Source organism: Lutra lutra, chromosome 16, assembly GCF_902655055.1.
Source record: "Lutra lutra chromosome 16, mLutLut1.2, whole genome shotgun sequence".
NCBI lineage: Eukaryota > Metazoa > Chordata > Mammalia > Carnivora > Mustelidae > Lutra > Lutra lutra.
In genome coordinates, this window is record NC_062293.1 from 5,200,087 (window position 1) to 5,222,969 (window position 22,883).

Genomic DNA, 22,883 nt, shown 5'->3' on the forward strand with positions numbered 1-22,883 from the left:
ATTTGGTCACCAAATTATGGTAAAAGCTGAGCTCGTAGAAGAGATCTTGTGTTGAGAGGGCCAGGAAATTGGCATTGGCAGTCCTGGACACGAACATGGACGTGGATGTGGACATGGGAGTGGTGAGAGGCGGGCTCAATGTGAGGGGACCTGTCCGGCCCAGCAGGTGGTGTAGCAACCTCACTGTGGTGTCCATCTGACCTCTTGTCCTAGCCTTCTGTCCCTGAAGGGGCCCCTCTCATTCCTGAGCCTTTTCAGGAGAGCCTGACTAAGCCAGAATATCTCGTTTTACATGTGGCATTTACACCACGTTCATGCAAAGCAGGTGTTGCTTGAGGATATAATTGTTACCTGTTCATGGGTCTGAATAACTGAGTAAGTTCTATACGATCAGAGATCCCGGTGATCTCGGTTTGTACACAGTAGACAGTGATGAAGGCCCTTCTTGTCTTGCTTCCTCCACGAGATGAAGAGCATCTAAACACCCAACTGCTGAGCGTGTCCGCAGCCTGCCCTGGGGTGTTTGCTGCTACCTCGCCATAAGCCATTGCAGCCTGAGTAATTTGTGCGTGGGAGCGCTTTGTTAGCTGCGTTCCTGAGTTGTTCTGAGCGTCCAAACTTTACAGTGACTTGTTCCGAAGTAGCTACTCTGGGTTGAGGACAGCTTTCTTTCTTTCTTTTTTTCTTTTTTTTTTTTTAAAGAGTTTATTTATTTATTTGATAGAGAAATCACAAGTAGGCAGAGAGAGGGGGGGAAGCAGCTCCCCGCTGAGCAGAGAGCCCGATATGGGGCTCGATCCCAGGGCCCTGAGATCATGACCTGAGCCGAAGGCAGCGGGTCAACCCACTTAGCCACCCAGGTGCCCCGAGGACAGCTTTCGACAGTGGGAGAACTTTGTGCCTCTGTCTAGGTTGTGTACTGCTCTTTTCATTTCTCTTCAGTTTGCTTTAAGAGCAGAAGACGAGAGCAGTACTAGTAAGTTGATTTGTTCTTTAGAAGACCGAGAAGCTTTCCTGGAGAGCTTCTCACTGGCACTGGTGTATGGCAGTGTCTCTTCTGGACTGCGATTCTCGTAGCAGCCCCTTGAGCTTATGTGGTTGGGTTAATTCTTTCGTTTCATAGTGGTATGTTCTGGAAGAAAAGAGCTGCTGTCAGTGACAGTGGGACAGGAGTTCTGGCTGTGGTTGGGGTTGGGGGAAGCCCAGGGGGCAGATATAAATGGGGGGAGGCTCCTTAGGAATGGGCGCATAAATGTATATTAGATAAAGGACAAGGAAAGCTAGCATCGCAAATTAATTAAAAATTAATAAAAATTTTAAAAATTAAAATTAATAATTTTAAGAAGTTATTTAGCTTAAAGTTTAGAGAAAAGGTAAATGTTTTGAAGTCCCACTTCTCATATACCTTCATGGTTGTTGCCTTGTGCTGATAAGGACAACACTGAATTTCCTTTTAGTCTTTCTTATGTTCATAAGCGATGTTATGTATTTTTTTATTTGTTGAAATCATTGCGATCTGCTTTTGAATTGTTTTTCTTTGCATGTTATAAGGATTTTCCGTGGTCTTATGTATTAGTTCACAAAATTTAAAAACCAGTGGTCACCTACAGCACAGAGATGAGCAATGAAGGGTAATATTCCTCCTTAGTGTCCCAGATACACTGTTCTTTCAGTTTTGTATCTTTTTAATTCTACGGTGTGGGTGATAATTCTCATCATACAGGTGGGAAAACAGGTGTGAAAGAGACCATGTAACTTGTCCACAGCCATACACGTCTGATAGAAGGGAGTGCTTGCCTGGAAACCAGGCCCTTTTGACTCCCATGGTCATGTTCTTGAACTTTGCCACATATCAGGAAGGCTGGTAGCAGGGTCATTTTACTTGGCTTTGGTGAGTAGCGAATGCAATCTTATTTAATGCAGTACACAGTACACAGGCAGAGTCCCGGGCCCCTGGGAAAGACTGAATGAGCAGAACATTAATTGAAACAAATAGTCCTTGGCAGGGAATCCTCTCCAATTCAGTACTTTAGTGGGGGTAGGACAGTTTCCCATGTGGTATTTTATTTTAATTTATCTTTCTTTTGCTTTGTATGCATAATTAGAAAATAAAAACCCACATGAAGGAGATCTCTTTGCCTTATTCGTAAAATCAGTTTGAGCTAACTTAGATGAAGTAAAAGCATTTTACAACTGCATGTGCAGTCATTGCTTTTAAAATTGAAGATCATTTCAATAACGTGATGACTAGTTGAGCTTTGTGTACGTTTTTTAAAAGGGTTACTCTCAAATTCGAGTGTTAGCCTCAAATTCGAGTGTTTGCATTCTTGAGGGGTTGACTTCTGGGTCTTTAGGTCATTTTTGCGCTCGCTCTCTCTCTTTTTTTTTAATAAAGATTTATTTATTTAATAGAGTGAGCATGCTCTTTGCGGGGGGAGGGGCAGAGGGCGAGGGAGAGAGACTCTCAGGCCAACTCCCCACTTAGTGAGGAGCCCGACACTGGGGCTTAATGTTAGGACCCTGAACCCTGAGATCATGACCTGATATGAAACCAAGAGTTGGATGCCCAACCAACTGAGCCACCCAGGCACCCTGTAGCTGGTCCTTCTAAAGCAGTTTGAGTTTGGCCAAAATTTTGGTAGTAGTGACAAGAAAAGAACAGCAGTGTTGTGGTACTTGGCTGTCTTAGTTGGTGGCGTGTGCAACTCTTTATCTCAGGGTCATGATCTCAGATCCCACATTGGGCATGGAGCCTACTTAAACAAAACAGCAGTGTTACTCCAACATTGAATAGATTAAAAAAAAAATACAGTTGATTCTTAAACAGCACAGGTTTGAACTCTGCCGGTCCACTTACAGGTTGATTTTCTTTAGATAAATAATAATACAGTGCTGTGAATGTATTTTCTATATGATTTCCTTAATGTTTTCTTTCCCCTGGCATTCTTTATTATAAGAATATACTATATGACAGATTATGATATATAGAATCTAGGATATACCACAGGGGAAGTGGGTGGGTGGGATGGGAAAAGAGTACACTGATGAAAAAAATTATAATTTTTTTAGGGGCGCCTGGGTGGCTCAGAGGGTTAAGCCTCTGCCTTCCGCTCAGGTCATGATCTTGGGGTCCTGGGATCAAGCACCGCATTGAGCTCTCTGCTCAGCGGGGAGCCCGCTTCTTCCTCTCTTTCCCTCTGCCTGCCTCTCTGCCTACTTGTGATCTCTCTCTGTCAAATAAATAAATAAAATCTTTAAAAAAGGGGCGCCTGGGTGGCTCAGTGGGTTAGGCCACTGCCTTCGGCTCAGGTCATGATCTCAGGGTCCTGGGATCGAGTCCCACATCGGGCTCTCTGCTCGGCGGGGAGCCTGCTTCCCTCTCCCTCTCTCTCTCTCTGCCTGCCTCTCTGCCTACTTGTGATCTCTCTCTGTCAAATAAATAAATAAAATCTTTAAAAAAAAAATCTTTAAAAAAAAAGAATATTAAAGTAATTTTTTAAAAGATTTTATTTATTTATTTGACAGAGATCACAAGTAGGCAGAGAGAGAGGAGGAGGCAGGCTCCCCGCTGAGCCGAGAGCCCAATGTGGGGCTTGATCCCAGGACCCCAAGATCATGACCTGAGCGGAAGGCAGAGGCTTAACCCACTGAGCCACCCCGGTGCCCAATTATAAAATAATTTAAAAAAAAATACTCAAGGCCCAACCTCTCCAGAGAGTTTGATTTAGTATATGTGCTTTGGGGCCCAAGAATTTGCTTCTCTTATAAGCTCCCAAATGATGCTAATTCTGCTGGTCCCAGGATCATGCTTTGAATAGCTCTACAAATCTTAGGTATTTATCAGATATTTGTGAAGAGATGAAAGAAAATTAGAAGGCTTTGGCAAGCGGGAATAGTGGCAGGTGTTTAATTGCTGTTGCACAGGATACGGTGGAGTGTGTGAAAGTTGTAAGAAAGCAGAGGCTTAGAAGGAGCCGTAATGAGGACAGTTTCCCATCTTTCAACTTGAGAGTAAAGGCTGAAGAGGGAGGAATATTTGACGGTTATCATAGTGAATTACATTGATTACTTTTCAGTGTTAAATCAGTCTTATATGTTTGAGGCAACCCCACTTGGTTATGGTATATTGTACTTTTTATACATTGCTAGATTTTGAATTTTGAATTTTGCTGAGATTTAAGAATTTTGCATCCATATGCATGAGGAAGTGGCTTATCATTGTTTTATAATGTCTTTTTTCAGGGTTTGGTATCAGGGCTACATATACCTCATAAAACAAGTTTAGATATTTTCCTTCCTTCTCTAGTTTCTGAAAGAGTTTATGTAATCCCAGTATTTTTTTCTTTCTCAACTGTTTGTTGTAATTCACCAGTGAAGCTATTGGGCCTAGAGTTTTCTTTGTAGGAAGGGTTTTTTGTGTTTTTTGGGGCAGGGGGGATATAATTGACATAAAACATTAGTTTCAGGTGTATAACAATGATTTGGTATTTACGGGAAGGTTTTTAAAATTTGTTTTTGCTTGTTTTAAACAAATATTCCTTTTTTTTTTTTTAAGATTTTATTTATTTATTTGTCAGAGAGAGAGAGGGAGAGAGAGCAAGCACAGGCAGACAGAATGGCAGGCAGAGGCAGAGGGAGAAGCAGGCTCCCTGATGAGCAAGGAGCCCGATGTGGGACTCGATCCCAGGACGCTGGGATCATGACCTGAGCCGAAGGCAGCCGCTTAACCAACTGAGCCACCCAGGCGTCCCATAAACAAATATCCCTTTATGAGAGAAAGAGCTACTCAGATTTTCTGTTTCATTTTGTGTCATTTGGATGAGTCTTTTTTTTTTTTAATTTAAAAGTTTATTTCATTTTTTTTTTTTTTTAAGATTATTTTTATTGGGGCACCTGCGTGGCTCAGTGGGTTAAGCCTCTGCCTTTGGCTCAGGTCATGATCCCAGGGTCCTGGGATTGAGCCCTATATCGTGCTCTCTGCTCAGCAGGGAACTTGCTTCCTCCCTGCTCTCTGCCTGCCTCTCTGCCTGCTTGTGATCTCTCTCTCTGTCAAATAAATAAAATATATTTTTTTAAAGATTATTTTTATTATTTTTATTTTTTTTATTTTATTTATTTACTTGACAGAGAGAGAGAGCACAAGCAGGGAGCAGCAGGCAGAGGGAGAAGCAGGTTTTCTGCCAAGTAGGGAGCTGATCTGGGGCTCTATCCGAGGACCCTGGGACCATGACCTGAGCCAAAGGCAGACACTTAACAACTGAGCCACCCAGGCACCCCAGTTTATCTTTTTTTTTTTAAGATTTTATTTATTTATTTGACACAGCGAGAGAGATCACAAGCAGGCAGAGAGGCAGGCAGAGAGAGGGGGAAGCAAGCTCCCTGCTGAGCAGAGAGCCCAACTCGGGGGTCGATCCGAGGACCCTGAGATCATGACCTGAGCTAAAGGCAGAGGCTTAACCCACTGAGCCACCCAGGCGCCCCCCGCGTCTTATTTTTAAAAGGCGTTTATTAATTTCATGTACCTTGTTGAATTTATTGACATAAAGTTTATAATATTTTCTTAATCATTTCAGTGTTGTGGGATGTGTTAACCCCTCCATGGTCTCTGGTTGTTCAGGATCTTTTGGTGTATCAGGGTCACTTCTGAGTGTCAGAGGTCTTTAAATCATGTGGTAGATGGAGAAGATGTAGATCAAACAAAATGTGTGTCAGTGTCCGTCTCAGGGAATCCTAGCAATGTTTTAACATTAAAATAGTTCAGTGCCCACTGTCTATACACACATACAGCAAATTTAACCGGTAAATAAAATAATTCAAGTACAGGATGAAATAAATTTCACTTAAATCCTTAGATGTGAGGTCCAGCACCGTAGCTGGTTGTCTGTTGAATTGAATCAGCTGTGGGTTATTAACTAGGGAAAATGCACTTTGGCCATTTGGGGGTAATCCCAGGAGAACCATGTGGCCCCCCCCCCGGTGCCGCTACCGGATTATTTGGCTGGATGTCACACAGGTCTTCTCCACCTTGCCCATTCTCCTTATCTGGAGCCATTCCCTACCCTAGGAACCAGGAGCTGTGCCTTGGAGATGCGGGAATCTTAGTTTCAGTGTTTCTTTTTCTTTTTCTTAAATATTTTATTTTTTTTAATTTTTTACTTTTTTAAAGATTATTTATTTGACAGAGAGAGAGATCACAAGTAGGCAGAGAGGCAGGCAGAGAAATAGGGGGTAGCAGGCTCCCCACTGAGCCGAGAGCCCGATGCGGGACCCGATCCCAGGATCCTGAGATCTGACCTGAGCCAAAGACAGAGGCTTTAACCCACTGAGCCACCCAGGCGCCTCAAGATTTTATTTTGAAGTCGTCTCTACACCCAACATGGGGTTCAAACCCACAGCCAAGAAGAGATCAAGAGTCGCATGGTCCGCTGACTGACCTGGCCAGGCGCCCCTTCATGTTCCTTCAACTGGCTGGTGATGGTGCTGCGCCCCTCTAGGGACTGGAGATTATGCTTGCTTGTAGAGGTTTCATGACATTTAAATACTAGAACAGCAGTTTACTGAAAAGCATAGAAGGAAGAAATAATTCAAGGAGATAAAGTGTTAGACTGAAGACTGCAGCAGGGATTTAATCAGCTTCCAAAATCCAGTTGCAAAATTTCTGGTCTCCTGAGCCAGGTGTTACGTCTTTGTGGGCTAAATAATTGCTTTACTTGATAATTTGTTTCTGTTTTGCTCTATTAATGCTTGACTCTACCTGCCTTGTCACTGGTGGCAGCGCTGTGGGATGTTGTCGGGCAGAGCTTTCAGAGGAATGGCAGGTTTGAGGAGTCATCTCCTTGGGTCATGGTAATACTTTAATGTGTGAGTGAAAGGGAGACCGTCTGTCCTTCTCTATAAAACAAAAACAAACACAAACAAAAAAACTGTTCTTAAGTGAGGTTTGTATTCTCCTTTACCAGATTTCCATGTGTTGTTTCCTGGAACTTAGGGGCCTGGGAAGGCTTGGTTCCCATTCCCTTGGTTCTCCTATGGGTGTGGTGGAGAATGTGGTCAGACTCGCCCTGTCTGTCTCTTAGTCACACCGCCACCTTCCAGCAGGCTTTGTAGACAAGTGAAAACAATCTTCAAATCCAGTTGCAAAATTTCTGGTCTCTGATCAGGAGACCAGAAACTTCTGAAAGGCAGGGGTCTCTGCCTCAGGACCCATGGCCGCTGGTTTTCCTCTGTACCGGTCCTTGAGACACATCTTAAGGCTGTGGAAAAGCACATCCTGGGGTGTTCCAAGTTTCACAAGAACGGATCTAGGATTTGTTTTTAATTATTAGGTCCGTCCAAGTAACACATTAATTCTGGGCTGAAGATTTCTCTGTCTCACAGGCGCACCTGGGAAAAGGTGCGGGCAGACCACAAATTCCTGTGCGGAGAGTTTTCCGTGTGCGTTTGGGAGTCCGTTCTTGTTGGCTCCGGGGCTGACTTGGGAGGTCTGCGTGTAGATGCTGCGGAGTCCTGCCTCTGCATGTAGAGCCACATTCCTTTTTGCTGCCTTTTCAGGATGGTTTTAGCTTCCAAGATAGGTATGTGAATACGAGTGAAAGTAGCAAAGTACATTTCAGGCTTCCTGTTCGGAGCATTGTGCCCAACCCAGGGAGAACCCTGAGAAGCTCTGCTGCAGGTCCTAGTGACCTCTGAGTCACTGGCAGTGTGGACGGCAAAAAACCCAAGTGACAAGCTCTCCCCTTCCGATGGCCTTTTACCTGCCGTGTGGCTCAGTCTTCTGTGAGGTTCCCGGTGGAACTCAAGACTTCTGTGGGAGCCCCGGGAAAGCTTCTGCCCCTTGATGCAGAGGTGTCCTTATTCCGAGGGAGCGAGCGTAATACATGGCAGTAAAGAGAGTTAGCATTTTGCATCATTTCAGTTTTGTTTTTTAATTTGAGCTGCATTTTCTCTACAGGAAAGCAGACAAATCGTGGGTAGCTGGCGAAATGAAGTTCACTTTTCTGTTACCTTATATACTCATTGCCCCAAACATCGAACCGCTCCCTTCTTGAAATGGTGTTGGTGGCATATTTGCCAGATATCAGAACTGCCTGCTAACAGTGTGGCTCTGTGTGTGTGTGTGTGTGTGTGTGTGTGTGTGTTTGCGCGTGCGTGCGTGTGCCCCCGTGTGTGTGTGTGTGTGTGTGTGTGCGCGCGCGCACATGTATGTGCCCCTGCCCCCGTGCGCACACCTGCTGCTGAGTCTGCTCACAGATCCAATTCCAGTTGTTAGCTGTTCCGTGGCTGCCCCGGTCCATAGGATTTGTCCTTCAGACATTTGGCCAACAGGTTTGATTCCGTTATTACAAAGAGTCTTGCTAACTTGACGTGCTCCTTAGCAGTGTTTTGTGTGAAGTGTTTCTCTGTGCTGTTGAGTACACGAGAGACTTGAACATCTCTGGCTATTTATGCTTAAATTAATGAAAATTTCAAGTGCTTAGTAGCCACATGTGGTTGAAGACTGCTGTGCAGGACAGGACAGCGAGAGAGTGTTTCCATTAGCACAGAAGGTTTTTTGTTTTTGTTTTTTTTTTTAAATAAAGATTTTATTTTTAAGTAATTATATCTAGCACAGGGCTCGAACTCACAGCCTGGAGATGGAGAGTCACGTGTGTCCCTGGATTGAGGCAGGCAGGCACCCCGTCACAGAAAGTTCTGTTGGACAATGCTGTTTAGGTTTCAGTAAATTGGTAGTGGCTGTGTTTGCCTTGAGAGATTTATAGAATGACTGCGCCCCTGACGTTTTCCTAAGTTACCGAGCAACAGGAAAGGCAATATAAGTAGAAAAGTATGTTTGAGTTAGATTGCATAACTTACAAGGAAGTTTTTTTTCCCCCTACACTGTAAACTAGGAAAAATGTTAGCGTTCTTAAGAGAAGAAAAGGTTTTTCTTTAAGCCTCTACCAGCCTCCTAAAGGAGTGGGCCGTAATGGGTTTTCTTTTGGGCTGTCTTAGAGGTCAATTGAATGTCAAGAGATTAGTTTGGATGTTTCCGTGGAAAGTCAATATAATAATGGAGTGCTGATGTTTTCATGCTACAGTGGGTCTGCCGCAACACAAGTTCGTCTCCTTTCTGCCTCTGACCCCTTCTACCGGCTCAGTTGGATTCTTTAGAATGGTAATGTGGTTTGGCAGGTTCTCTGTCAATGAATCACTTTTCCCTTATCCCAGCAGGCCAGCAGAGGGGCGACGCCCTTGAACTTGCGCAAAGACTGTCAAGTGGAGTGCCTGTCGACCTCAGCATAGCCACAGGGACTATCCCAAGTGCACGATTTCTGTGGAGAAGGGATCTTCCTGTGATCCTTAGGAGAAATAAATGTTTGACTTGGTGTTGGTTAGTGACATTCCTCACTTGCTTGGACCTAAAAGAAATCCAAGATCTGCAAGTCTTTGGGGTTACGTTGATGCGGGTATCCCTGCTGGCACACAGCAGAGCTGGGGACCATTTGTTCTCCAGTGTGGCGTTTCAGGGACGTCAGGGGCAGGTCCTGAGCAGAGGCGGAATTGCTGGAGGAAAGAAGTAGAAAGTTCTGTGATGGGAAAGAATGTAAGCATCTGTTGTTTGGTTGTTTCAGATCAGTTACGCAGATCTTTTCAGTGCATTCACTTTGTGTGTGTGTGTGTGTGTGTGTGTACAGGTGTACCATTCCGTTTCCATATGAATAACAAATAAGACTATAAGAAAAGTCTTAATGTGGTGGAGACTCGTGACAATCGAAACGATCTCTGCTTGGGGGTGTCCTGGCTGGATGTGTGTGTGTGTGTATAATGGGGGGATTCATGGCATGGTTATGCCCTCCTCCCATTGGACTACTATGCCTTATTCAGAGGAAAACTTTTTTTACTGCCTTTGTTTAGGCTGAAAGTGAAGAAACCAAGGAGCGTCTGTTTGAATCCATGCTCAGTGAGTGTCGGGACGCCATCCAAGCCGTTCGGGAAGAGCTCAAGCCGGATCAGGTGGGACTGTCAGCTGGGCCACTGGCTCCTGCTCCGGGCTGAGGTCCTCTCAGTCTGTGTGTCTTGTTTGGGTGGGGATGGGGGGATGGGCGGGCAGTGGTCTTGAGTGCACAGACTCTTAGCCACAGTATTTTTCGATTTGGTGATGGGCTGACAAACGACAGAAGCCTCTGAACTCTATCGGGTTGAGGAATTTTCTCTCCATCCTGTTCTTCCTAATGGGTTCATTTATTACTTGTTAAGCCTTTAATCGCAAATTCATGGCTCCAGGTGGATTTTTCTAGTGCTCCCTTTTTCTAATGTCCCTATGATTCATTAGGCATCTAGGCTGAAAACCTCAGGACTGTCTTTGTCTCTTTCTTCCCTATCACCAAAACCTTACTAGCTCTCCCTTTGACTTCTCTCCATTTTTCCATCCCTCACCCCTGCCCTGTTTCTGACTAGCCTTTTGTCCTATTCCTGGACTGCCACAGAGGTCTGACAGCTTTTCCCATCTTGGTCTGGGTTCAGTTCTCCAGGTCTTTGCTGCCAGCAGCAAACATGGGACCTTTCTAGATCCCATCTCCCAGGTCTAGAGCAGGGGGCTCCAAACTTTCCTGATAATGCAGCCCATAAGTAAAATTGAGCCTGTATTCTGATGTGTTTATTTGTAAGAAATGAGGAAAATAGAAGTTCTAATTTTCAGGGCACCTGGGTGGCTCAGCAGGTTAAGCCTCTGCCTTCAGCTTAGGTCATGGTCTCAGGGTCCTGGGATCAAGCCCTGAATCGTGGTCTCTGCTCAGCAGGGAGCCTGCTTCCCCCACACTCTCTCTCCCTGCCTACTTGTGATCTCTCTCTCTCTCTCTGTCAAATAAATAAATAAAATCTTAAAAAAAAAAAAAGAAGCAGCAGCTCTAATTTTCCTCGTACACCACACTCTTTGGCTTGTGTACACCCTGCTCAAGAGCCCATTGATTTAGCAAGTGCAGTTCCAACTCTGTGAACTGGTGTCTGTTTCCAAATCATACTTTCCTGCTCCCCGCTGGGTCCTCCGGCTCAGGCTGCTGTACTCACCATCTTGTCACTGTGCGTTTCCCACCCCAGTGCACTCCTCCACTGTTCTCCTCTTCCCTCCTCACAGCTGACTTGTCCTTTGTCTCCCTCGTCACCTGTCCAGACGCTGTCTGGTGTCCAGTCCAGCTCATAGTTCATCTCTGAGAACCCTGCCAGTGCCATCCTAGCCCAGCAGCTCCCCATGTTCTAAATATCTGGTACTTGTGGCTGTTAATTTTTGTTCGGTAGTTAATCAAGAATTGCTTTTTAACATTTTGTATATTGTTTCATATTTATTTTTCTGGGTTTTGTTTTTTTTTTCCCCTCACAATTATAAGCGTATTAAAAGCAGCTGTATAGTTGAGCATCTGTCCCTGGTGCTTTGAGTAGAAAACGTTCACTAAGTGTTCGGTAAGCTGTAGTCCCTTTCCCTTTTCCCGTCAAGCTGCCTTTGTATATTTCACCTCGCTTCACCCACATAACAGGTACGTACGAGCCCTGCCCTCCATCACCCGCCTTGAACTCAGCAGCGGTTGCGGGGACACCTCACAGAGTGTAATGAAGATGGTGATATCAAGGTGTCGAGGTTTCTCTGGTGGCTGCTAGAACATTACCACAAACGTGGTGGCTTAAAATAGCACACATCTCTTCTCTCACAGCTGTGGGTGGTTGTTAATCTAAAAAGGTTCACAAGGCTGCCTTCCTTTGGGAGGGTTTTTTGTTTTTTGTCTTTTTTACGATTTTACTTATTTTAGGCAGGGTTGGGGGTGCAGGGAGGGGAAGGAATCTCAAGCAGACTCCGTGCTAAGCGTGGAGCCCGACTCGCGGCTGGACCCCACAGCCCTGCAATCAGGACCTGAGCCAAAACGAAGAGTCAAATGCTTGGTCAACACAACTACCCCGGTGCTCTTCCTTTGGAAGCCCTAAGGGAGGAGTCCATTTCTAGCATTCCAGAGAATGCGTTTTCCAACTTCTGGAGGCCACCTGTACTTCTTGCCCTGTGGCCCCTTCTCCGTGTTCGGAGTCAGCAGCTTAGCCGACATTCCTCTCCGACCTCTGCTTCAGGCCCCATGCCTTTTCTCTGTCACCGGCCCTGCTGTCTCCCTCTTAGAAGAAACCTGTTATTATACTGATCCCACCTGGATAATCCAGGCTAATGAAGAGATCCTTAACTTCATCCCATCTCTTACGTGTGAGGTAACACCTTCATGGGGCCTGGAATTAGGACCTGTGCATCTTTGAGAGCCATGTTCGGCCAGCCACAGAAGGCTGAGCTGACAGCCTGAGGGGTTGGATCTCGGAACGTAGGTCTAAGGCACAAACCCCAAAATGGCGTCACGGACCTGGACTTTCTGGCCTTCATGTTTTGGGTCTGAACATGGGAGCAGTGGACAGGGAGCCTGACTGGCCATTACTCTGAACTCTCCTGCTTAAGTCCAGTTTTTAGATGCCGGTGACAAGTGAGTGGCCTTGTTCTAGAATATGCCCAGGAGATCTTTGATATTTCAGGACCCGTAATTTACTAGAGCCTGTGCCTGTGTTCCTGGGCACTTTGGGGACCACACCATGGCATGAGGTGGTCAGAGCCAAGGATAGGATCATCTGTTTTATCTCTGCCTTTATTGCTTTCCACAGAAACAGAGAGATTATACCCTTGAAGGGGAGTCGGGGAAGGTATCTAATCTTCAGTACCTGCACAGGTAAGGCTTTTAATTTTTAAATTTTTAACACTGTAGTAAAATAGAACCTTTGAATGAAAGAGTGTGTATAACGTTAGCATAGTTTTTTTTTGTTGTTTTTTTTTCTAAAGATTTTATTTATTTATTTGACAGAGAGAGAGATCACAAGCAGGCAGAGAGAGAGAGAGGAGAAAGCAGGCTCCCCGCTGAGCAGAGAGCCTGATGCGGGGCTCGATCCCAGGACCCTGAGATCATGACCCGAGCCAAAGGCAGCGGCTTAACCCACTGAGCCACCCAGGCGCCCCAACATTAGCATAGTTTTAATTTCTGATTTATTGTATAGCAAATGCTAATGTACATATGTATGTTTTACCGTACAGGAGTACATGTTTGTATGTTATTTGTATGTTACTGTGTTTATTGCATTTGCATGTTATTATACACGTAATTTTAAATTTCGTACATTAAGAGTGAGAATGCGGCTGGTGACTTTGACGCTCCCTGTGGCCCCATACTGGTGGTTCCTCTTTCTCTTCCTAGAGGTAACTGCCACCCTGTGCCGGGCTCCGAAAGTTACTCTCCTCTGTGTTCCAGATGTTTTCTTTCGTCTCTTCTTCATTTAAATTCTGTTTCGACTCCAGTTTGATTCTATCTGGAGTTTGTTTTGGAGCGTGGTATAAGGATCTGCTTCACCTTTTTTCCACGAGGCTGTGGATGGCTCCGGGGCAGTTGACGGACACACCGGCCTGTCCGCCGGCTCCATCCGGCACACGGCCCGTTTTCTCCTCGCGCGCTCTTTTCTGGACGCTCTTCTGCTCTGCTGATACACCTTTTGTACTGGCACCAGCACGGCAAATGCCTGTGCCTCGAGTCCTGGTGGCTGGTGGAGCTCATCCCCCAGCAGGTTTTTCCTCAGGCACAGCTGAACTCTTTCTGTCCCTTTGCTCTTTCATACACATTTTTAAATCACCTTGTCAAGTTTACTTTTGTTTTAGAGGTGTGGATCATTCTGTTCACCCTGAAGAGGGGAGGGAAGGAAGAGTGACAGTTTTGGGACTTTGTGGGGAGAGGGATCAAATGACCTGGGAAAACTACACTTCTCATTAGATTCTCTACCCCATGTGACCTTGAAGTCTTCATTGCTTACTTACTGGTTGTAACTTTTTTTCATGAACCCGGAACTATTTTCAGCTGTTCCCCTAACCCCTCCCTTTTTGGTAAAAACACCTCCCTGTACCTTGATCTCCTTGATCTACATTAGGGAATTCAGTATTAGCGAATGTCAAATGGAGTGCCAGAGGTATTGAGGGGTATCGAGCAACAATGACCGTTTGCTCTCTAGTATTCAGCAGTCCTGTGAGAAAGCAGAGGCCCAGGAGGGTAAGGGACGTGTTTATAGTTAACAGCCACAGAGTCAGAATCAGGAGTTGATCCAACTTCCTAACCTTGAAAAGACCCTGAGACTTTAACAGGGCTCAGAAAACCTTCAAATTGTGATGCCCCCATACCCTTGGATTCATCCTCCCACCTTCACATCTAGCTGGAATCAGGATCGTGGGTTTCAGCTAGGAGTTGGAGCCCAGGGGTGCCTGAGGGGTCAGTCAGTTAAATTACCTGCCTTCGGCTCAGGTCACGATCCCAGGGTCCTGGGATTGAGCCCCACATCAGGCTGTCTACTCAGTGGGGAGCCTGCTTCTCCCTCTCCCTCTGCCTGCTTTTGCGCTTGTACTCAGCTCTCGCTCTCTCTCTGTCAAATAAGTAAATTTTAAAAATCTTTAAAAAAAAAAAAAAAGGAACTGGAGCCCAGCTTTGACAGTTTGACAGCAGGAATCAGGTCGCTCTTGTATTTTAATAAAACTTCCGAAGAGGCATCTACATTCCTCTACTGCTCTAAATAATATTTGGAGAATCTCCTTTTTCTGAAGAGCTTCAGGAAAACCCATCTCCTGACCTTTCTCTCCCATTTTTCCAAAGCAGCCACTTTTAATTCTTTAAACAAATTTTCCTGGTATTTACCTTTGTGTCCAAATAATGTGTGTGTGTTCCTACTTACTGATTTTTGGATTTAGGTATTTTGCACCCCTTCCCGGGACAGCCCTTGCTCCTGCTCTGCGCCCACTCCCTGCCCTGACTCTTCCCGACCTCCCAGCTGACTTCCTTATAGGCCTTTTCATTTCATGCACCGTTTTAATTTCTGAGGGCTTGTGCGTGTCCTTTGAATATTGATTTTCTTTCTAAGATTTTATTAGAGAGTGTGTAGACAGGGATGGGTAGAGGGGCAGAGGGAGAAGCAGAGCCCCCACTGAGCAGGGAGCTTGACGCAGGGCTGGATCCCAGCACCCTGGGATCATGACCTGACCCGAAGGCAGACACTTAACCGACTGAACAACCCAGTCACGCCTAAGTATTGATTTTGTAAAAGTTTCTTATTCTAAGCTTAAGACCAGAAAGTCTTCCCTCTCTGAGGTTAATAATAGTTTTCTGAAATTTTCTTCTTGCAAAGTCTGATTCTTCCAAGTTGCTTTCTCCCCCCACCCCCACCCCCGATTTTGGTCTCTTCTGTCTTGTTAGATGCTTTTTTAACTGGTGATTCTTCGACATCTCCTGTTAAAGCATATGGCTTGTGTGGCGGGAACTCTGCATTTGTGGGCAGGGCTCATCGGCTGTGGGCTTCACTGGGGGTGTTCTTCTTCTCCCCTTCTACCCAGGAACCTGACTCCAGAATCTTGGAGGGCCCTTTTGTGGGCAAGTCAGATCCCCAGAATGTACCAGCAGCTCTTGTTCTAGAAGCCGAGTAGGAGAAGGCTAGGGGGCCAGCACCTAGGACTTGACAGTCTCTTAATCCCCGGCGTTCACTGTGGAGCCCTGACCTCAACTATGCATGTACAGCTGTCCCCAGGCTGTGTCTTCTCCCAAGGGTGCCTCTACTCTTCTACCAGAGAAGGATGGAGATCTAGAGCCCTAAATACTACCCCTCCACCCACAAATGCTTTTTAAACAGACTTTTCAGTTACTGTATTCTTGTCCCCAGATATTAAAAGAGATTTTCCAGGTGGTACAGTTAAAATAAGCAGGCATAGTCTCCGGTATGTGCAGGTGCTCGGTACGCAGAACCCTCCAAAGAAACCCATTCCTTAGTGTCTTCTGAGAAGAGAAGGTCATCGGATGAGTAGGAGCAGCTGTTGTGTGAGCGCAGCGTCTTGTAATGTGGGCCAGGCAGTTAACTCATCCTTGTTCCAGGAACGGCTTGCCATCCATAGATCATCTCAAGGACTAACCGTGACTTCTGAAGTCAGTAGCTTTGTGGGTCTTTAAGACAGAAACAGAGGATATAATTCAAACTGAAGATTTCGTCATAAGGTGTCATCCCGGCCCCCTGCAGACCTGCCAGCGAATTGCCAAAATTGAGGGCCCCCTTGAGCTTGAGGCCCAGGTCAGATGGCCCGCTGAGTGACACGCCCTCGCCCCCACGCCCTTCCCCTAGGTTAGTCCCAGCTTGTGGCCCAGTGCTCTTCTCAGAACGCCAGCTTCCCTGAGCATAACCTGAGCTGACGTGTGGTACATTCCAGCTACCTGACTTACATCAAGCTGTCAACAGCCATCAGGCGGAACGAGAACATGGCCAAGGGGCTGCAGAAGGCACTACAGCAGCAGCCGGAAGATGACAGCAAGCGCTCCCCACGGCCCCAGGACCTCATCCGGCTCTATGACATCATTCTACAGGTGACCCTCTAGGTCTGGGCCACCGGAGCCTGTCCTTTGCATGTGTTGGCCACAGAATGACCTAGCTCTGCGTAGCGAAGGGCTGGGACCAGCAGCAGCTGTTGGTGGCTCAGGAGGAGAGGCCTGGTTCTCGCTCAGCCTTGGTGTGTTGATGCGTAGACATAGAGACCAGCAACCTCGGGGTCCACTGAGCGCTTCACCCGTGCAAGGTCCTCTCTCCTGGGGGACTTCCTGAGACCTGAGGCCACAGTCTTGGCCGGCTGGGAGTTGGTCATGAGTATGATTGAGGGACGTGTCCACGCACCATCCAGGCCTCTAAGGGAGATGCCAGCTGGAGAGCCAGTCTTGACAGATCAGACCAGGAGATGCCCACTAGCTGACTTGGTCTGAGAAATCTCGGAAGGAGGTGAGGGGTAAGCCGCGACGGAAAGGACAGACAGGCTTTTAGGAGCCGAGAGGGGGTGGCGGTGACACCAGGTGTGGCTGCCGCCAAGCCGCTCCTCATGGACCTTCCCGTTCCGGCTCGGGTGTTTTGCCCGTGTGTGTGTTACAAGGTCTCCTGTCAGAAACCCAGTCTGCAGCCTGCTCTTCATGAATTTCCTTGTTGCATCTCTCATGCAGAATCTGGTGGAATTGCTCCAGCTTCCTGGCTTAGAGGAGGACCGAGCCTTCCAGAAAGAGATAGGACTCAAGACGCTGGTGTTTAAGGCTTATAGGTAAGGTCCCATGATGCACATGGGGCTCTCCTGTGCTGCCCGCTGGCTTTGTAAGCCTTGGGAGCATGGGCCAGACTCCAGAAGACTGGGTTGTTGGCTTGGCTGTATGGTTACCTTGCCTGTGGTCAGAACAGTCGGCCCAGCATGTTCAGGGGATGTCTTTGCTGAAGGTACTGGCTGGGAGTTTCCAGTGTACCTCATTTGCTCCTTGGATAGGGCGGGGGAGGTTGGGGAGCACAAGTTAAAGGTCGTCTCCCTCCTCTTCCCTCCTTCCTCCCAGCGGAGAAGGAACAAGTATAGGAAAAGGTGTTCCTTGACAGAACCAGAGTAGAACCTGAACTGAATTAGGAGAAAGCTAACCCTCCGTTTTTTGTTTTTGTTTTTAAATGAGTCGTGTTATTTGTAAGTTGGAGGTAGGCTGGAGCAAGAGAAGGGTGTGGGCAGAATAGAGCCGGGTGTGTAATCCCCTCGGCCCTCACACCCCAGCACTCTGACTCTCCAACATGCCCCATCGTCGCGCTTGTTAGCTCTCCTCCTGGCCCATGGCCTGTCAAGGACCAGCGGCCCTGAGGCTCTGTTGACGCCAGTGGAATAGTTTCCAATAGGAAGTGGATTCTTGGGTTGGGTTTTTGAAAAAGAAGTGAGCAGGGCTGAGCGAGCTGGCCGGACGCGTGGGCAGTGAGTGGGATTCCTACTTGGGCCAGGCAGCGTTCCTCCTCCGTACCTGTTCCAGCCTCCACCGTGTGCCTTTGGGAGCCGCAGAGTTAGAAAGGAAGTAGAAGACAGAGGGTCTGTTACCGTGTAGGACATGCACAGTGCAGGGAAGAGTGGAGGGTCGCCTGGTAACCTGGGGCATGGGGAATGTCAGGGTCTTCCCCGCAGCGATCCTGAGGTTAAGAAGCCTGTTTCCAGATCTAAAATTGAGCCTGAACTTCAAGGAAAGTCTCGATCTTGGGTAATTGTTATTCTAGAATACTCTGGCTCTTTCTCTTCCCTGCCAGGTGTTTTTTCATTGCTCAGTCTTACGTGCTGGTGAAGAAGTGGAGCGAAGCCCTTGTCCTGTACGACCGAGTCCTGAAGTACGCAAACGAAGTAAATTCTGACGCCGGGGCCTTCAGGAACAGCTTAAAGGTGCGCCGCTGCTCCTTGCCCCCAAGCCCAGGGAGGCTGTGTGGTGAGGCCCCTCCTCCCTGGCCAGCTGCAGGTGTGGGGCGGCCCTGAGCGCCTGGGAGCTGCGTGCTGTAACTCCCTGCCATGCTCCAGGCCTGCGATCAGACGCGGGTCCTAAGAAGGAAAGCCATTCCTTGGGTTAAAATAAATCTGAAGTATTGTTTTCAGATTTAACTGCATGTTATAGTCACCTGGGAAGATTTTTTTTTTAGGTATTTATTTATTTATTTGAGAGAGAAATTAAGAGCATAGGTAGAGCAGCAGGGAGAGGGGGTAGCAGGCTCTCCGTTGAGCGGGGAGCCCAATGCGGGGCTCCATCCCAGGACCCTGGGATCATGACCTGAGCCGAAGGCAGTTAACTGACTGAGCCACCCAGGCGCCCCTCACCTGGGATTTTTAAAAGATGACTGAGTCTCACCCCTCGAGATTCTGGTTCTAATCCCTGCGGGGTCTGGGGTGCACACTGGGATTTTGTAAAGCCCCTCAGTGATTGTGCTGTGCAGCTGAGTTGAGAACCACTGATGAAGCTTTTCTCCACAAAGTGTACCTGTACACCAGCAGCGTTTGGGAACTTGCTAGAAATGCAGACTCTGAGGCCCTACTCCAGGCCTGCTGAGTCAAAATCTGCATTTAAGCACGCCTCCCCCGGGGCAGTTTGGGTGTACCTCAGAGCTTACCTGCTGATCGGAAGTGCCTGGTGGTTTAGTGTTCTGCTTGTTGAATGACCGCTGGCTTCTTAAGCTGCGGACTGCTGTGATGGTGTCGGGATCGCGCCCCAGCCGGCCCACGGAATCCAGGCACGAGTATTTATTAGTGGAGACCGTTTAGAAAAGGCGAGCTGGGATTGCCCTGGTCAGGCCGGCGAAGGAGCCGCGGCTCTCTGGGCTTTCACTTGTTCCCTCAGAGCAGCGCTGGGTTCCAGGGCAACGAACACACCAGGCTTCTGCCCTCAGACGGCTTAAGGTTTTGTCGAGCCATAGGCTTGCATGCCAGATAGAGGAGTCCTCGAGTGAAGGTGCAGATGCGAAGGAGTAGGCGAGGGTGTGTGGGACCAGCACGGTGGCAGCGTAATGTTGGGGTGTCCTTGGCGCCAGCATGTGGAGGGAGACTGTGTGGATGGATATCCCAGGAGTCAGGAAGAAGCGCGTACAGATCCCTGTCTGACCGAAGTCTGAGCTTAAGGCAGGAGGGTTCAGATCTTTCTGGATTTTGCCAGGTGAGAGACTGCAGCCTGCCTTGGGGGCCCTTCGTGCTTCAGTCTCCTCCTCTATAAAGCAGAGTATGGCTTCATTCAGGATTATTATGACAATGGAATTAGTGGCTGCCTGAACTGCTCGGAAAGCGTCGGGCCCATTGTACATGCAGCCATGATACGCTGCTCGCTAATATCGTTATCCTCGCTGCTGTCTCCTGGCATTATTAGCTGGGCTAAGGCACCCTTTTCCTGTCTGAAATAAGCTTTAAGTGCTTGTTTTGTTTTAAGTATGCTCCATGCCCACCATGGGGCTTGACCTTGCGACCCTGAGAGTAAGAGTCACGCGCTTTATTGACGGAGCTAGCCAGATGCCCCAAGCTAGGATTTTTGGTTTTGTTTTGTTTTTAATACGATAAACCATTTATAAAGTCTAAAATCTTGTGAAAATATGGTGGGATCGCTCAGCTTGGGGTTAGTTTGGTGCACTTGTCTGGCCCGGCTCTGGCTCGTGAGTCCATGTTTTCTGAATCGTTACAGGACCTGCCCGACGTGCAAGAGCTCATCACACAAGTGAGGTCAGAAAAGTGTTCTCTGCAGGCAGCGGCAATCCTGGGTGAGCCACTGCCTGTTATGTGCTGACTGTGGTTCCCAGATTTCCTCTGCTGCTATCTCTTCTCCTCCCACCCCCTACACCAATTCCACAATGTGTGAGATTTTTATTTTTTCTGCCATTATTTCTGCCACATGAAGGCATCAAACTGTGTGGGAGAATTTATTTATTTATTTTTTAAGATTTTATTTATTTGAGAGAGAGACCAAGAAAGGAGAGTGAGTGCGTGAGCAGGAGAGGGGTAGAGGGAGAAGCAGACTCCCCACTGAGCGGGGAAGCCCGATACAGGGCTCGATCCTGGGACAGCATGACCCGAGCCGAAGGCAGATGCTTGACCAGCAGAGCCACCCGGGCACCCCTGTGTGGAAGAATTTAGAGAACCAGTTCGCTGTCCCTTTTCCCTGACATAATTTTCTTACAACCATTGGGGCTCCGGTGGCGTGACAACGTTGCTTCTAGGGTTTATCGTCTATTTTTCTGTACTGCTTAGCGGATGTTGGCCCAGGAAGGAAAGGGCTGACTTCCCCACATGTTGCTGCTTTTGCTCTTGGGATTTAGAACGCACACGTGTGACATGTGTCATTTGTGACTGTAGCATGTTTTTTCCTTGTTCTTACTGAATCCCTGTGTAACTTTCAGATGCAAGTGACTCCCACCAAACAGAGATTTCCTCCCAAGTCAAGGACAACAAGGTATGTTTGGGCTGTGGCTTTTGAGGAATGAAGAATAGAATTCGTTAACTCACTAGAAATGTGTGCTCAGTTGAACAGAGAGCCCTTCATTTTTTTTTCCTTTTTTTTTTTTTTTTTTTAAAGATTTTTATTTATTTATTTGACAGACAGAGATCACAAGCAGGCAGAGAGGCAGGCAGAGAGAGAGGAAGAAGCAGGCTCCCTGCTGAGCAGAGAGCCTGATGTGGGGCTTGATCCCAGGACCCTGAGATCATGACCTGAGCCGAAGGCAGAGGCTTTAACCCATTGAGCCACCCAGGCGCCCCTCCTTTTTTTTTTTTAGATTTATTTATTTGACAGATCACAAGTAGGCACAGAGACAGGCAGAGAAAGAAGGGGAACCAGGCTTCCTGCTGGGCAGAGAGCCCAATGCGGGGCTTGATCCCAGGACCCTGAGATCATGACCTGAGCTGAAGGCAGAGGTTTTAACCCACTGAGCCACCCAGGTGCCCAAGAACCCTTCATTTCTAAGCAGACACCCTTCTTTTGCTCAGAGACCTCGCAGCTGCCTGTATAAGGTCTGTTCATGTCAGCCAGATGACCCCAGATAAGGAGGTTAGGAACATGTGCCGTGCAGCTCAGCTGGCTAGGAACTCGGCGGGGAGGTCCAGTACGCCTGTGCTCCAGTCCCGGCCCATGCCTCTCCCAACCTCTGTAGGTTTCAGTGACTCTCAGCTATGAGATGGGGACGTGACAGAACCCTTGTAGCAGATTCGTGGGGATGAAGCGAGGTTGCCCACGTAGGCTCTGAACTGTGTGCTCAGCATATAGTGAATATTCCGCTGGTGGTCTGTGATTAACTCCTGGGTTCCTCCCTTTGGTTTGACTCCCAGCCTCTGGTCGAACGGTTTGAGACATTCTGCCTGGACCCTTCCCTCGTCACCAAGCAAGCCAACCTCGTGCACTTCCCACCAGGATTCCAGCCCATTCCTTGCAAGCCTTTGTTCTTTGACCTGGCCCTCAACCATGTGGCTTTCCCACCTCTTGAGGACAAGTTGGAGCAGAAGACCAAGAGTGGCCTCACTGGATACATCAAGGGCATCTTTGGATTCAGGAGCTAACCAGGCTCTTCTTGGGGGCAAGGGGAGATTCTCACTCTTTATCTGTATTGTGAGAAAACCCCAGCAAGTTCCATGATATTAAATCCAGGTCTGCATTGGCCCAGGGCAGGAGTGTCACATCCTCAGCCCTGTGTCCCTATGTCTTGTGTGTTTGTGCACTTGCCATTCTTAACCGGTGTGCTCGGAGGGGACCCTGCCCTCTTCTGGTGGACGTGTGCAGGATCCTTCTGTCCACACCTCCTGGGGGAGGGGCTGCTGCCATTTGGTCCCATGGCCCATGGGAGCCGTGCTCGGGTGGGTCCACGCCAGGCGTGGATGGGAGCTCGGAACTTTCTGTCGTGTTTCTTCAGTACCATGGATTTGAAGTGGACGACTCCTCGCCATGAGCATCCAGAGTCCCGTGAAGAGTCTGTGATCAGGAACCCGCATCACCCACAACTACAGTCAGCCTTATGCCCTGTCACCTCCAAGTGGAAGTTAAGTTTCAGAACAAGCAAAGAGCTCTATTTTTAGAAGAAATGTGTTACACTCAGAAATGATGAAAACAAATCTTATATTAAAAGGCAAAGATGCTGGAGACTGTGCCCATTTTTTACACACTCTCACTCACATCTGGTCCCAGTGCCCTGCTAGGGGCCTTGTCTCTCGATCCTGTCCTGTCGGGTGTCCCCTGACTTCTGGCAGCTCGGGTGTGTTTGAGGCCAGTTAAGGGAGTGTTAGAAGCACTTTCTAAATCTGAAATTTTTAGATGCCATAGGGTTATATTTAATCCATTTCCCTTTATTTTGAAGTAAACTCTGTGCCTAATGTGGGGCTCAGACTCATGACCCTGAGATCAAGAGTCGTGTACTCTACAGACTGAGCCAGCCAGGTGCCCCCAATTTCCTTTTTTTTAAAAGATTTTATTCATTAGAGTATAAGCCAGGGAAGAGGGAGAAGCAGACTCCCTGTTGAGCTGGGAGCCCGATGTGGG

The 22,883-nt window shown here is 47.6% G+C and overlaps 1 protein-coding gene across 1 annotated transcript in view; it reads left to right on the top strand.

Annotated features, from left to right (window-relative positions):
• The window catches only part of SRP68 (signal recognition particle 68), a 35,631-nt gene extending 13,144 nt beyond the window's left edge, over window positions 1-22,487 (top strand). Inside the window, exons 9-16 of the mRNA XM_047707504.1 lie at window positions 9,895-9,993; window positions 12,661-12,725; window positions 16,274-16,427; window positions 17,049-17,143; window positions 18,145-18,274; window positions 20,046-20,121; window positions 20,758-20,810; window positions 21,683-22,487. Coding sequence (XP_047563460.1) covers window positions 9,895-9,993; window positions 12,661-12,725; window positions 16,274-16,427; window positions 17,049-17,143; window positions 18,145-18,274; window positions 20,046-20,121; window positions 20,758-20,810; window positions 21,683-21,910 — 900 coding nt within the window. The 3' untranslated portion in view covers window positions 21,911-22,487. The remainder of the gene's footprint in view (window positions 1-9,894; window positions 9,994-12,660; window positions 12,726-16,273; window positions 16,428-17,048; window positions 17,144-18,144; window positions 18,275-20,045; window positions 20,122-20,757; window positions 20,811-21,682) is intronic.
• The last annotated feature ends 396 nt before the right edge of the window (window positions 22,488-22,883 follow it).